Source organism: Accipiter gentilis, chromosome Z, assembly GCF_929443795.1.
Source record: "Accipiter gentilis chromosome Z, bAccGen1.1, whole genome shotgun sequence".
Lineage (NCBI taxonomy): Eukaryota > Metazoa > Chordata > Aves > Accipitriformes > Accipitridae > Astur > Astur gentilis.
Genome location: NC_064919.1, coordinates 77,011,536 through 77,027,255, shown reverse-complemented (window position 1 = coordinate 77,027,255; position 15,720 = coordinate 77,011,536). Strand labels below are relative to the sequence as shown.

The following is a 15,720-nucleotide window of genomic DNA, read 5'->3' as shown; positions in this document are numbered from 1 at the left end:
ACCTGGAAAACCTTACAGTCTTTCTGATATTTGTAGTTCAAACTGAATACCAGTTACAGACAAAGTCTGCAGGAACTACCTGAGCCAGCAGTGAGCCCTGGGAGCAAAGGCAGCCAATGTATTCTTGAGCTGCATTAGGAAAATCATTGCCTACAGGTTGAATGAGGTGATTGCTGTTCTCGGCTCAGCACTGGTGAGGCCATGCCTGCAGTGCTGTGTCCAGTGCTGGGCTCCCCAGTACCAGACAGGCATGGGCTTGCTGGACCAAGTCCAGTGAAGGCTCATTAAGATCATTAAAGGGCTTGAAGCACCTGATACAAGGAGAGACCAAGAGCTGGGATCATTCATCCTGGAGAAGAGAAGGCTCAGTGGGGGTGCAGAGGGCCAAGAAATATTTCCAGTCTGTATAAACACCAGACCAGGCGTGGAAGCAGTGGAGGGGAGTAAAGAAGATGGATATAGACTCAGTGGTATCCAATGACGTGACAAAAGGCAGTGTGCACAAGCGGAACTACAGCAAATTTCATTTAAATATAATAATAAACTTTTTCACTGTGAGGACAGTCAAATAATCAAACAGCCCGTCCAGAAAGGTTGTGGAGTCTCAATCCTTGGAGATACTCAAGACCCAACTGGACATGATCCTGGTAAACTTGCTGTAGTTAACCCTACTCTAAACAGGGGCAGATGGACAGTAATATGACTAGATCTCCAGAGGTTTCTTCTAACCTCAATGATGCTGTAATTCCTTGACATACTTTGGTAAGTGTCCAGTTAATACCTTTGGTACATCAAAACTTGCCTCTGAAAAGAATAGGCATTCCTGGTGCACTAAGAATCAGGTTCCTAATTCAAAACAGTGCTATTACTTCAGCTGAAGTCTGAACTATGAAATGCTAGAAAGTGTACTGACAATTTTTTTATCTTGAATTTTGCAGCTTACTACATTATTCAGCCAAGTTTGATCAATTTGGTAAGATTATGTAATAAGTTAGCTATAAGAGGAAGTCAGATGTCTACTGGAATCTTGCTATGCAAACCTATGCTTTTTTTTGCAGTTGCCTGGGAAAAGCAGATCGCTTGCAAGTAAGAGCAAAAAGGGAAATACTTTGTTAGACTCTACTGAAAATGTAATAATTTAAGAATTAAGAGCAGGAAGTTTGGTTCACTGCAATAGTACAGAAAAAACACATTGATAAAATAAGTAAAATATTTTCTAGATGAGAGCACTCTAGTCAGAAGCACATGAAAAGCATTTGCACATATTGATCACAGTAAGTTTTTAATCCAGTGATGCTACTCTTGCTTGGAAAATTTCTGTGCAACTATCCTGAAGGACACAGAAACCACCACAATTCAGAAATTTTTAGCAACAAGTCTAACAACGTATAACAAGAGAAAAATGAATCTTCTGAGGCTATCTGCCAGCAGGGCAGTCACAAGCCGAGCACAAACTCAGCTACTAAGCATCCCAGACTGCTAAGGAACTAACAGTATGCAACAAATACAAATCAAAAATACGAAAACATTTACCTGTGTTGTTTGGGGCAGCTGATGCATAAGAGAACAGAAACAACCGTTTAAGCAGCTTAGGAGTCTGGCTATGATGAACTATACCACTGACGATCTAGGAAAGGACCAAAAATTAACACCCAAACACAGACTAAGACTGTCAGTGCAAAAAATGTTACTATTTTTTTTTACCCCCGCTTCCCCATCTCCAGGTTTTAAACAAAACTGTTTAATGGCTTCTATCCCCAACAGCTGAAAACTGTCTTCTAAAAAACTTTCTCTGTTGTCTGCCAGACGCTATACCTACTTGGCTTAATGAGAAGTATTATAGAAGTTCAACTTCCAGAATGACTCTTATTATTTAAATAAAGGTAGTAGATTCCTAGTTTGGAGTTCAGATTAACCTGTCAAAAGAACTCAAGTTATCAGGAAAATAATTGCTTTCATACAAAAAATGCTTTAGTCTAAAACATACTAGAATCATATATCACAAACAGAACAGCTTTACAAGTTTGCCTGAGCTGAAGCTAATTTCATGTAGTACTCTAAAACTCCAGTTTTCTTCAAAGAGACAGTGCATCTGATGTTTTTAACTGCTATATACATAACAATGTTTAATGAGTAAAGTTAGCTAGAAATCAAACTCTTTTACTTTCTCTCTCAATTGGGAATGATTGGAAACCACTTCAAGTTTAAGGGATCTCTAAGGGTGAATTTCACCCTTCCCTCATCCCCACAACTAAACACTCAACACTAACCTTAAAAAAAAAAAAAAATTAAGTTACTATGCTTACTCTTTTCACTTCCTCTTCTTTTGTGTATCTCAGGCAGAAATGAAATACTCTAAGGTCTTTACAGTAGATAATTAGCTTCTCTGGGTATTTTCTCAGCTGTCCAGTTAGAAGTTTCTTTTTCTCATCATAAACTGCAAAATTAAAAAAGTCTAAGTTAATATCAAAAAGGACTTTGACATCAGTTGATAATGCTATTCCTGCTTGACTTTTCAAAATTCTCAAGAAACTAATTCAAGCCCAAGTTTTAGCAAGTCAGAAAAAGCATCCTACAACACAGACTGGCAAGCTCTTGTGCTAATATACTTTTTTTTTTTAATTGCACTCAAACTACTTCCTGCAAGGTAGAAACCAGACTTGCGGCAAGCCAGCTGTTCAGTGATTATTTCTGTTCACATTCTGACTGCATAGTCAGTTCAGAGTTCTGATATGCATAAAAAACATAATTTAGTAGTTTTGCCCACAGGAAAGTCCCCAAACAACTCAGATCATTCTAAGCTTCTAAAAAAACAAATTTTTTTTTTAAACCACCATAGAGTCCCCAAGAGAGCCCTTTGTTCACTTCTGTTTCAGGATATATCATTTCACAACTTCAAGTGCTGCCAGCTAGGGAATTTTATATGAACCTAAAGAGTGTCTCATAACTAGCTTCCACTAGTCTCCCCCTAGTCCATTCCTTCACAAATCCACACCACCATTCATAAATACTCTGAATACTCTAACACTAGTCCAAGGTCAAGCTTCTCAATAAAGCCTTCCCAGCTACTTACAAATTACCAGCCCCATTCTCATTTACCTTTCTTAGCAATACAGGCATACCTGTAAGCCCTGCTGCAAAACACTCACTGATTAACTTGTAAATTAAAACCTCATTTTCTATCTCCTTTGATATTTTGAAGACATCATGAATCTCATAAAACAATGTTGCCTTAGACAAACAAAAGGCATTGTTTGGGAATTTGGTACCTGTGCTGCTCTGCACTGCTATTGCTCAAATGAAGTGAATACCTCCATATTTATAGAAATAGTTGATACACTGAAAGATCCTTGTGGACCAATCTTAAGAGATTTTTTCACAGTACACTCTGCTTTGCTTTGAATCATGACATTCTGAAGGAATTGTTTTGTCTGTCTCAGCAAGATAATTAACAAAAATGTAGCTTTCACAAGCTTGAGGGATAAAACTAGGTTCTGATAGATCTCATCTGTCATTTCATCATTAAGTATAACTGCAGCTGTTTTTTCTAGACTACCGAATCCTAGTTTCCAAAGTGACAACTCTATCAGTTTTCTGAAAAGAATGTAAGTGTACAAAGAGCACGAGCGCTGTAAGACACCTAGAAGTATGAGGGTTAAGCCAAGAGGAGAAAGCTGACCTACCTCCATAGATTTGGTCTACACATTGCAGGGTTATGTCATTTTCTCCTACAATCTTATTCTCAAATTGTGGCTCCTAGAACATGAAAAAATTTCTTAGAAATATCACACTACTAAGCAGTAGCACCTTCTCACAAGTGAAGTATGTATTCAGTACATATTTTACTATCAGCATTACTACTTAATTCTTATAAGCTGTGTAAGGTGGAACACCAAGGAACAGTTATTAACATACAGACAGATGCAGTTACACAGGCATAATTTATAAACTGCAGATCCAGATTTATTTAAGTCTCAGCCATGCTTGAAATGTAGAGTTATTACTTTTCAAATGCTGCAAAACATGCATTTCTACTGAAAGTCACTGTTCAAACTAGAATCATTGCAGTAAACAGGAAATACAGTAACTTGCTGTAATCCAAGCCCTTTTATGACAAGTTTCCTTGCTATGGGAACCTGACAGGAAATAGAAAATCTCGTAAAAGAACAAGTTTCCCAAGAATATTCCAACTTAACAGCCAGATTTATCACTGGGTAAAATGAAGACACGCACAACCCAATCCTTTTGTCTACTGTTTTGCCAAACTTGAAGTGATTTGCAGCTCCCTTCACTTTTATCATTCCCTGAGTTCAGAGTTAAAAATGACATTTGAGTAATGCCACAATTAAACATTGTTATGTTAAATAGTATTACCAGAAGGCTGATGTACACTACATCAGCAAATTACATTTTACCTGAAGACAGCTGTGAACAGAATTAACCTCATTCAAGTTATTTCCAGGTCTGCAGCACTGTGAATCAGGTGGCTAATATTGAACTTTTGTTGAGAGAAATATAGTTGACCTGGCATGCTACAAACCCAAGATTTAAAGTTAGTGATAGAATAGAAATTAGCATGGTCACTACCAACTTTAGCATACATCTCACGCGATCTGTGGAAAGGGTTGTGTAGCTTTGTCCCAATTAACTCCACAAGGTCCAAAAATCCACATTTGGCTGCAGGAACCTTAGTTTAACATTTTAACTCCCCGAAATCTTACCCCAAGAAACTTCAGACTACAATCAACACATGTCAAATGAGATTCTTCTTGCTATTCTTCAGCCAAGTTCACCTTGCACTCAAGAGCTATATAATAGTCTCTCCTTCATTTTTATTGCTTAAATGGACCAGACCATTACAGATGCTTAAGCACATCAAAAAAGGTGTGGCATTACCATTCCCCTTTGACAGCTCAATTTGAGCACCTAAACCAAAGGAAACTAGATTCAACTTATTTCTAAGATTTGGGGACTTTTTAGGGTTTTTAAGTTTGCTAGCTCAATAGCACCAGGTTTTTAAATCTTTGCTGTCAACACCTGACTTTGAATGGAATAATTCAGAGTTTTACCAAGCCAGACAAACAATTTTCTAGAGCATTTCCACTGAGTATTAGCTTACTCAGTCTTGTGCAGCCCTGAAATGGTTCTGCAGAGGTAGCCCAAAGTCAAGTCAGACGTGTTATAAAACATTAGAAGTACGTTTGACATTCACACTTTTGCAATTGCTACTAGACAAGCAGTCAGAAATCAGGTTTAAACAACCTGCTGATTTAATTTTCAAAAAAATTATTTTAACTTAAGCTTCACAAAATTACCAACTCACAAGACATGAAGAGTTATAAACTATGTCTAGTGTAAGTTTCCACATACAGCCTTGCACCATTTTTACATAAATAATCATTAGAGCTTAAGGAAGCACCTGCATAGACCAAGCAGATGCAGTCTGATTAAAATTAGTCTGCATCCATTAAAACTATTTTATAAATCTACATTCATTCTGTATCCTTATATAAGGGAAAGATATGAATATTTAGTCAGAGACACTACACGTCTTCAGAGCCTGTTTGGTCATAATTAGAAGACTTGTCTTCCTACATTATCATCTGAAGCAGAATTATCATCAAGGAAAGCAATCTTGAAGTTTGTGCACACAAGTTTCCCATAGGTGCCACGATTTGACTCATCTTCTTGTATATACTTGTATACCGTGCTTGCCTCGCAAAGTAGCAGTTCACCTGTATAAAAGAAACACTGACTTGCAACATAACCGATATTTATAATTGAATTATTTCAACTGTTATCTTAAACTCAGCATTAACTTCCTGATAGCTTCTCATAACTGTATGCCTGAAGATATTTCATCACTGTTATACAAAAAGACTAAGAGGCAGCTCCTGGAATCAGTACACTCAGAGCGTTCCAGGTTATTAACATTAGTCAAGATGGACTGAACACTGTTCAACCGCACACGTTTAGGAGTTCTGTAACCAGAGGTACCTGTATCATGGTCTTCTGCCACTCAGAGCAGGCCAACACATGGAGCTGCAAAGAGCAACCATACGAGTGTGTACTCAAAAAAACCCAGAAGCCCGCCAAAGAGTAGTTTATACAGTCAAGAAACCAAGGTGAAAACTGGTCCAATTTTTCTTACTGCTAAACTCCAAGAATGCTGAAACATTTGAGTTGATTATTACAAGTTCATCATACTTAATTTTTTATAGCTTTGACTGGAGATGTTGCTTATTTTACAGGTACCAGGGCTATCTTAAAGTTCTCAAACACAAATTTACATAAATAATGGTCAATGAAGTTCTAATCTTAAAATTAAGAGGAACTGAACTTCAAGTTTAAGAAAGTAAAAGCAGGTTTTAACAGGTATAATCAGCCAGACCCTTGTTTTTTCCTATCAAGTATAGAAACTCCAACAGAACAATACTAGTTTATTCTAAGCTTTTACTTGTATTTTATCTTAGTAACGTCATTTTTCCCGATCTTGGAAAACATTTTTTAAAAAGAAAGAATTGTAAATTAAAAAAAAAAAATCTTAACAGTGAATGAGGCATCAAAAGGCCTAAGTAACTCATATTAGAAACAAAGCAACTAGAAAATAAGTTTCCACTACTTCTTGGCCTTCAGGTCCCAAACAAAAACCCACCCAACTTTATCTTTTAAGAGACAGGGCAAACTGAAGTATAGACAGTTCTCCACATGCAGCTTACCTGAAGATACTGTACTCTACAAAAACTGAAATTTTTACAGTTTTTCAACAACCCATGCAGATACAGATATTTAAAACATTTCAATCTGTGTGGGTTGTTACACCAAACAACTATTATTTTACTACTTGGGATACTGATGTCACATGAGTGTTCGCTGCAGATGTGGGAATATTTAAATATTGTTTACATGATTGGGGTTTTTTATCATTTAATTCTAATACAGTATACAACAGTTACCTGGTAATAAGCGAGGATATACTTCCTTTTCTATGGGTTCCTTTATGTGTATTTCCTAAAGAGAGAAAGAGTAATTGTTACTTTGCAAAGATCATACCTTCAACATATGCTGTAAATAACAGCACCCTCCCTTCTAAATTTATCGCATTCTAGCAAATAAGCAAATTAAAATTAAGGAGAAAACTTACTAAATTAAGAAGAGCAAGTTTGCAATGTGTTCCTTGCACTAAAGATCAGTAGTCTTAAATCAGTGATTTGACACCCAGTGTCAGTTACATGCAATTGTGAACACAAAAAAAGGAAATGCATTATAAGTAACAGGCAGAAATAAAGCATGACCAATACTTTCTAAGTTCTCTCAGCACGTGTAAATGGATAACCATAAACTCAGTATTACAACACCATCTCCCAGAGTTCATTCATAAGCTTTTGCACATATGACTTAATATTTGTTTCTAATGTCCCCTTCACAGTTTTTCAAGCTCCATCCTTCACTATCTTTTCTGATTTTCTTACATGTATTATTGCAATCAAAGTACAAAAGTTACTTAAACAGCACTACTAAGATTAGAGGGAAAGGGATTTCAGAACCTCAGACCCAAGAGGTAAAACCAGTCACAGGATATCCTTTATTTTGGACCCAAATTGCACAAATAAAACTTTTAAATTCTAAGTATCACTTATTCTAGCCTTGGGACACTGATAGTTGGGCTAAAATCTCCAGCTGAAAGACTATTAAACTAGAGGACATGCTACACCCTTCCTGCTCAGCGAGTTCAGAACTTCCTCCTCTGAGTCTGAATGACTTCACATGCATTGGACTCTCTGGAAAAGTATTAGTTAACTAGAACCCTCTCGCCCCGTGGGGCCACGGCAGTAAGCAAGCTAATTTTAGTTTGTCACCAGCATCCAGAGTCAGGTATTGCAAATCAAGGCAAGCAATCAAAAGGAGACATGAGCAACAACAGTTCTGCTGGATTAACAGAGAAACAAAAACCCCCGAGTACATAAAAATAATCCCCCTTTGCCATTCATATAAACACTTGCTCTCAACACTCAGAAGACCCAAAACAAAGCTTGAAGACCGCACAGCAAAACTAAAACCACCAGGAAACCATGTCATGAGAACAGCAGAGACATTCAAGACAGGTTGAAAAGAGGAAAGGGTTATAAAATGAAAGTGGTGGTGGTGTGAAGAAACTACAGCTGGCAGCTAATGCAGAAAACAAAACACAATTTGCTACCTTTGACTTCTAAGTGTGGATGCTGTACAAGTAAATTTTAATCAAAGTTCATGCTTGATAGCTAGTTAAGTTACTATGCAAACATGGCTCAAGCTGAACACTGCTGCATTCAGAGAAGAAATACATATGCATTTTCCCAATGTTGTCTCTTCACCACTGGTAGCTCTGAGCTAAACTTTGGGGTTTACTAGTGCCTTTATTGCTGTGCCTTCTATGATCACTATTTGTGTGCAACTAAATGCCACACTATTTGCTCACAAACTATATGCCAACAATCACTGCTACAGAACAGTAAAGCAGTATACTAGTTAGGTGCTTTTCTATTAGCTTTTACTTTGGGAGATATCACAAGGCATGTAATAACTACTGTTTATGTATACACACTGCTTGAATGTTCATACTTATTGCCATGAGTACCAGTTGTTGACAAAAACCCACAGACATTTAAGTGCTTACTGTAGGCAGAATTCCTCTAACATACAACAGCTTCCAAGAGCTGAGCTTCCAGAACAGTTCTATTTGAAAGTCAACTTTTATATTCCCATAATAAAATCGTAAATATTTCACGGACAGTTTTCATACATATGCACTAAGGATAGCTAGAATGCAAGCCATGAACGTTGCTGAAGAATCCATGCTGCTGCACTCATTTTCCAAGGGAGGATGTTACAACACATTAAATTCTACTGATGTCACATTTTGTGTTTGCTCTTTTAAGAGATGACAAAAATCTTTATGAAGAAAAGCTAACTCACCATGAGTCAGTGCAAGTTGTATAGGAGCCCATAAGTTTAACGAACATCTCCACTCTATTTCAACTTTATTTTTCTAATGGATTTCAGTTTTGGGGCAACACAGATCTTCAGACTAACTTAAGAGCCCACTGACACTAAAATACATGCACCTCAACACCCCTTTAATCAGTCACACAGTTCATACTCGCCCAGTCACCCCTTTTATCCCTGGGTTTGTCTGACTACATGGTGAGGTAATTTGGTTCATAAGATCATCTGGAAAGTCTGTACTTATGCTACATTTGGTTTTGTTGTTACTGCCTATTGTTAGCAGAACCGGCTCCTCAACAGGTCAGATGAGCACAGAAACAAAAGAAAGGGAAGCAGCAGAAGCAAGTCTGTCCCTTTCCACAAGCTACTAAATCCAATCAGACCTCAGGAAACTTCACCCTCTGACCATTTGTTGAAGTTATGCATGCAAGCACTTTCCATACATGACCACTGAAAGCCACACACACCTCCAGATAGATACTTCTTCATCTGTGGCTTCCCCGTTCTGAATGCCCCAAGCAGAATCTTGGCACTTCTTATTCAAGACACAACACAGGAAACCCTACCACCAGCAATAGCTAAATGCAAATACCCATAGGACACCATGCAAATGAGGAAAATTACTTTCGGATTGCCTCAGAAATGATAAAAAGACCTCAACTTTGCTGAAGGTTTTAGAAACTTGTTTTGCAGGGATGCTTCTCACATGTGCACTTACCTTGTGCTACATTCCTTTTTCCAGGCTATCAAAGAGTGGTAGGCAATTCAGCAACACCCCATAATTATCAGTTATAACAGAGTACCAAAACTGCAGGCTGACAACATGTCACACCATACTAATAAATAATGCATCATTCTTCTTCTTAGCTCAAACCGACTTCAGCTGATAGCATTATGGAACAGTGACATGCCAGGGAAAGGGGACACCATACTCCTTGCAGATTCTCTGCTTCAACAGGCGGGGAGACAACACAATAGAGAAACTGTCTTTCTTAAGGAAAGGCTTACCCTTCTTTTTCTTCTTGTTTTTTACCCAAGTATACAGAAGAACTGCATAGCTTGCAATACCCAGGGACTACATTCAGCTCTCCCCCAAAAATATATTTAAAGGGGCTAAAATATATTCCCCAAGTTTGTTGAGACATGTCTTCCTCAAGTGCTGAAGCATAAAAGAGCCACCATGTGTGAGGCAACACTGAGTTTAAGGCAGGAAGGTCAAGTAGCAGTTATGCTATATTAACAGGGTCCTAACAGTTAGGACAGCAAAGGGATCCCAAATGATTCCTGCTCTCTGTCTGAGAGCCTCACCACAACTGAGAGCAATTCCTCACTTCTCACTCCACAGAGGTGAACAACTGTGGACAGAAAATGAGTAAAAGGTGAAGAAAATGCATGCCAGAATCCAGATCTTGTCAAAGAATTTGGATTTTTTTAAGTCAGTATTTCAAAATATGTATATAGGCCTACTGATAGTGGATGTTGCTCATCACTCTCAGCAGACAGACCGTTCATACAGTCCGCTGCTGCAAATTATGTGCTATAAACTCTGAACCTACCTTTCCCCATGGTAATGTTTCCATTTATCCATAGCTGGGCATTTGTGCTAGAGGTAATTCCAACAATGAAAACCAAGATTTTTAGTAAAATTACTGGGAAAAACATTGTTTATTAGATTCAAGTAATGAAGGAACCAGTTATCACTTCCAAGGTTTCAGGAGCACTGGCTGAAACATACATTCTTTCAAGGCTGACAGCAAATAGTAGTGCTGCAAGAACACAGGATATTTCAATGCTGTTATATAGTTTTCCACAAGTAATCTCAGCACAAGGAAGCTCTACATCATGGTGAGGCTTGCTGTGAACATTCATTTTTTCTTATTTACTTATACTTCACTAAAAGACTAACAGAGGGCTGAGATAGCTTTCTTAACTATGCATTTATCTTTATCAGTTGTAAAAGTCAAACTGTATACTGAAATATTTGCAATTAGTTGTGGTACTCCAACAAGTGAATACAGGATTCCTGAATAAAATAAATCAAACTTTTGTCTAACAGTTCCACTGGAATTTCATGCAAAAGAGGAAATACCTATGCACATGCTTAGCATATACTTTGTATTCAGAAACAAACCACAATACATACTTGGTATTTTCTGAAAGACTACTTCTTGGTCAAACAAGCCTAATACCATGTTGCATGCCATACAATCTAGAGGTACTTACTACACTTTAATAACAGTGCTGAAAATAATCTCCAACTGCTTGTTTTCCTTCCTTTTACGGCTTCATTATCCAACAGCCCATTAGAACATAGCACATGTTTTCCATGACCGTTTCATCTTTATCCTTTCCTCTTTCCTTACATTGTCCTGTCCATCTCCTCTGACTTCAATACCTGGCTTCCCCCATGTCAGTCCAGAACACAGCTGTCTGCTCCTTATTTCACCCTTCAATTCCATCACTCCAATTTAGAATAAGACCATACTATTTTAAAAGTGATCACTACAGAACACACAATATTGTACTAACATTAACAAGCAACAAGTATTCGTGTGGTTATGAGCTAACAGCAACACACAATTTGAGAGACAAAGCACAAGAGGTATGAGAGTCACCCTCACAACTCAGCAGCTTGAGGTGTAGTCCAGATTACAGGGACAAGCAGCATGAAGCAGAACAAAATCTATTAAAAAGTTTAAGGGGTAATACAAGAACTAATACCCTATAACAATTAACATGGAGGATTTAACTTTTGAGAATGTATGCACAAAAAGTAGCACTAAGCTGCAAATCAAGTTTAACATCTACATTTTTATTCACATTAAGATTTTTAAGGAAAATATGATCCAGTTTGTTAGCCTTGCAAATGCTTTCAGTTTTGAAATATTAGAGTTAGAAATCATGAAGTAATTCACTGCTTCTTGTTTCTATGTCTCCATAGACAAATATTCCTAGTCTATGATCAGACATGTCAAAACATTGACTTTATACCCTAGTATTCACCCCACTTCCTGCAGGGTAGCCAAGTCTGTCCTGAGGGGAAGTGTGTCATTAATATCAACATCCTACGGTCTCACTCTCAACAGGCCATTGATTGATCTGTGGTTCCATATAGCAGAGCATAACTAGGTTATATTTAGTCAGATGTCAAAAATGCTGCCTTTCCAGACATTCTGGGGTTTCACAGCAGAAATTACTTCTGCTCCTTTAACAAACAGCATTTTCCTCTTCACTCCTTACTTCCATCTTGCTATATGTTAACATGAATAGAATTCCTGTTTCTTTTAATCTTCAAACAAACCCCCAAAGCAGTTTAAAGCTAACTTAATTTTGTTTTTCTGAGCATTACCTGAGGATGGACTGAACATGGGGCTAGAACAAAACCCAGCTCTGCCTGTTGCATTTTCTTATTGCAGGGCTCCCCTAACCTAGAAGCAGCAGCTTAAGGTCTCAAACAACTCTCCAGGAGAACAAGGACAAGCCTGAAGAATCTGGAGGTTGCAAGCAAGGAGGACTACAGCATAACAGTACTATATTGCTCTGTATTGCATAGTGGTTGACAGAAAATCTTGCCGCAAGTCAGAAGTATAAACAGATTCAAAGCAAGGCTCCATAAATTCACAGACAAGTTCGCCATTAACTCAAATGCTATCTAGATGTAACCTCAAGCTCACAAAGTCCCTGAACTACTGTTTGCCACCTTTTCACAGGGTCTACCATAGGAAGCATCACACTGAACACACCTGTTGCCTATACTCTTCCCCAAGCATTTGGCAATTACACTATTTTGATGAAAGGAAAGTTCCCAGTTGACCAAACTACGTTCCACATAAGATGGATTAAGTATTTCTACTGTTCTATCAGTCTAGCTCCAATTTTAAAACTCAACTACATGAAACTTAACATGTATACAAACTTTGTGTTCAGAAGGTTATTTTTCTCAGGTACATATGGAATACAGTTCCTTGAGAGATGGTCATTTCTGCTTATTTTAGGATATCTAATCAAAATGTTTTTTCCAGATCCCCAAATAGGCTCACAGGTTTCATCATATGCCTAAAGTTTTATTTTTAATCCTCATAAAACCCACTAAAGTCTTCAGCTTCTTGTGTAACCATTCCATTAAGGCAGTCATAGGCTGTCAAAAAGAAAGCAATACCCAGCAGAGCAAAGAGTTAAACTTGCTTGACTTGCTACTGGCATCAGACCTGTTCCACTGAGCCTGTGAACGCGCAAAAAAAAACATCAATTCTATGGCAGAAGCAAAGTATGTATTTCAAAGCTTCTGCTGCAAGAGCCCATGAAATTCTTAAATTTAAGTGCATAAAGGAGATAGTTAAAAGCAGCATGAATACAGTAAATGACTGCAAGCTCTTGTGCATCACGATATTTGATTAAGAGCTTCATCTTCCAATATTAAATACCTTTGTTATTCTTCCTTCAGCCATCAGGATCATATTTGAAGAGATACATTACTGTAGTTACAATCAATTTAAAGTATTCTTTATTATTTGGTATCTTCCTGCACTACATATATTTGTCTTGTACCTTTCCCACTGGCCATTTCTTCTAGCAAGCTTTCATCACCCCGCATGCTTGTCTAAATGGTGAAGTGCCTTTTAGTAAGTCCAACAAGTGACATTGTTACCTTCGCAAAACTCAGTTCCTTGAGCACACGCTTTTTTGTCTATTTGTACAATGTACTTTCCTAAGGTAAAAGACTGACTTCACACAGAGATACATTTGCTGACTCCAGAAATATCTGTACCTATCATTTACACCCATTTTCACTGGGAAAAGAAAACTTTTAAAGTAAACTGATGAAACTACAAGTCACCAGGGCTTAACAACATATAAAACCAGACTTGCTACCACAAAATAAGGACAGAAGTTTTAAACAACACAGCTGACTTAAGCCATAACTCCGCACTGTTATTTCAGATTCAGTGAAAAATAAAACCAGCAGATTCTCCAAGGTCCTATCTACAACAAACTCTGTACTAATTAACAAGATAGACAGAAATCTCTTCCTTCAGAAGCTCTCAAGAGAATTGAACGATTAAGAAGAACCATTTTGACACAGATTACAAGGAACTATGGAGGGGAAAAAAAAACCCAACCCCACAAATGGCTAGATTTCATGAAGACTGGTCTTCCTAGAAAACAGCTGTTTACCAGGAATAAGAATGAAGGAATACTGAATACCAATACTGACCTAATACCTAATACCATCTGCTAACAACATGACCTCAGTAGAGTGAGTCTAAAGCCACTTCAATCAAACTGCCAACGTAAGTTTCAATAAATAAGTGAGAGGACAACAGGAAGAACAGTATGAAAGATATGCACAGCCAGGAGTTCAACACCGAGCCATTAAGGAAAGAGACCCAGGGCTTCAGAGCGACAGAACTGAAAACAAGGAGTTTACAGAGACAGAGCACTCACTGGGAGTGATGTCAAAGGACATTAAGAAAAACAGGTTCGGGAAGTCCCACCTTACAAGCTGAACAGTCGCAATGACAGCCTGACATCTGGCCACCGCTTACAAAGAAAAAAACAGTTCAAGGCAAGCGCCAGAAGAATAATCAGCTTAAAACTGACAGGCCAGCTACTTTTTAAATTTTTTTTTTTTTTTTTTGAAGCAACAAGCCCCCCCTCCTTCTCGGGGAAGCACCTCCGAGCCTCGGCCCCGCAACCCCCGACAGCGGCTCCGCCAACGACGCTCTCGCCCAGCCCCGGCCCCGACCCCGTCCCGCCGCCGCCCCGCGACGCTCTCCCCGGCTCCCCTCAGAAAACTCCCGCGGCGAAACCCCGGAGAGGGGCCAGGGGAACGGCGCCACGGGAGGAACCCACACCACCACCACCGCCTCCTCCTCCTCCTCCTCCTCCTCCCCGGCCGCGCACGGCGGCTCCCGCGGCCCTGAGGAGACCCCACGGAGGGCTCCCCGCCGCCCTGCGGGCCGGGGCTGCGGCAGCCTGACAGCTCCCCCGCCCGCACTCTCCCGCGGCCCCTACCCCTCCGCAGCCCCCCTCGGGGACCGCCGCCGCCGCCGCCCGCCCCGCACCTCCGGACTGATGTAGGACACGAAGGAGGGCTTGGCCGCCTTGGCCCCGCTGCCCAACATGGCTCCGTCCGCCTCCCGTCTGCCCCCGGAACCGCCGCCGGCGGCGGCGGCACCGGCCGGCAGCTCCACCACTTCCCAGGGCTCCTCCGCCGGAGGGCCGTGGCAGGGCAAAGGCCGCAGCGGGGGAGACCCCGTGGTGGCGGTGGTGGCGGAGGCGGCGTCGGTGGCGAACGCGGGCGTCGGTATCCGGCGCACGCAACGACCCCACCCCCTAGCCCCGATGCCTGCCCGCCCCGCCGCCGGCCATTTCTAGGGCGCCACCTCCCCGCCGCTCCCGTCCTCACTGGGCATAGCCGCTGTCAGTCATAGCGCGCCCTCCTCCTATTGGCCGCGAGGGGGCGTGCCTAGAGGAGGCGGGGCGGTGGCCGCAGGAGAGGGAGGCCAGTCGGGGCGCGGCCCCGGCCGCCCGGGGGCGCTGTTCCCTGTGCCCCGCCCCGCTTCGCCTCAGGACCCTGGAGGCTGAGGTGGCCCGGCGCGGCCGGCGGCGGAGCCCCACAGCATCGGGTGCTGTTGAAGCGCCTGTGGAGGCGATGAGCACCCACTTTTTGGGGCTCGGTAGCCGGGCAGGGCGGCAGCAGCCCGTGAGCGGCAGTGGGGATGCAGCCGGGTC

The 15,720-nt window shown here is 40.5% G+C and overlaps 1 protein-coding gene across 1 annotated transcript in view; it reads right to left on the bottom strand.

Annotated features, from left to right (window-relative positions):
* Positions 1–15,283, bottom strand: part of MTMR12 (myotubularin related protein 12) — a 37,457-nt gene extending 22,174 nt beyond the window's left edge. Inside the window, exons 1-6 of the mRNA XM_049796013.1 lie at positions 15,051–15,283; positions 6,957–7,011; positions 5,596–5,735; positions 3,684–3,756; positions 2,307–2,437; positions 1,534–1,627 (exon numbers count right to left, since the gene is read on the bottom strand). Coding sequence (XP_049651970.1) covers positions 1,534–1,627; positions 2,307–2,437; positions 3,684–3,756; positions 5,596–5,735; positions 6,957–7,011; positions 15,051–15,110 — 553 coding nt within the window. The 5' untranslated portion in view covers positions 15,111–15,283. The remainder of the gene's footprint in view (positions 1–1,533; positions 1,628–2,306; positions 2,438–3,683; positions 3,757–5,595; positions 5,736–6,956; positions 7,012–15,050) is intronic.
* Between the last annotated feature and the right edge of the window lie 437 nt (positions 15,284–15,720).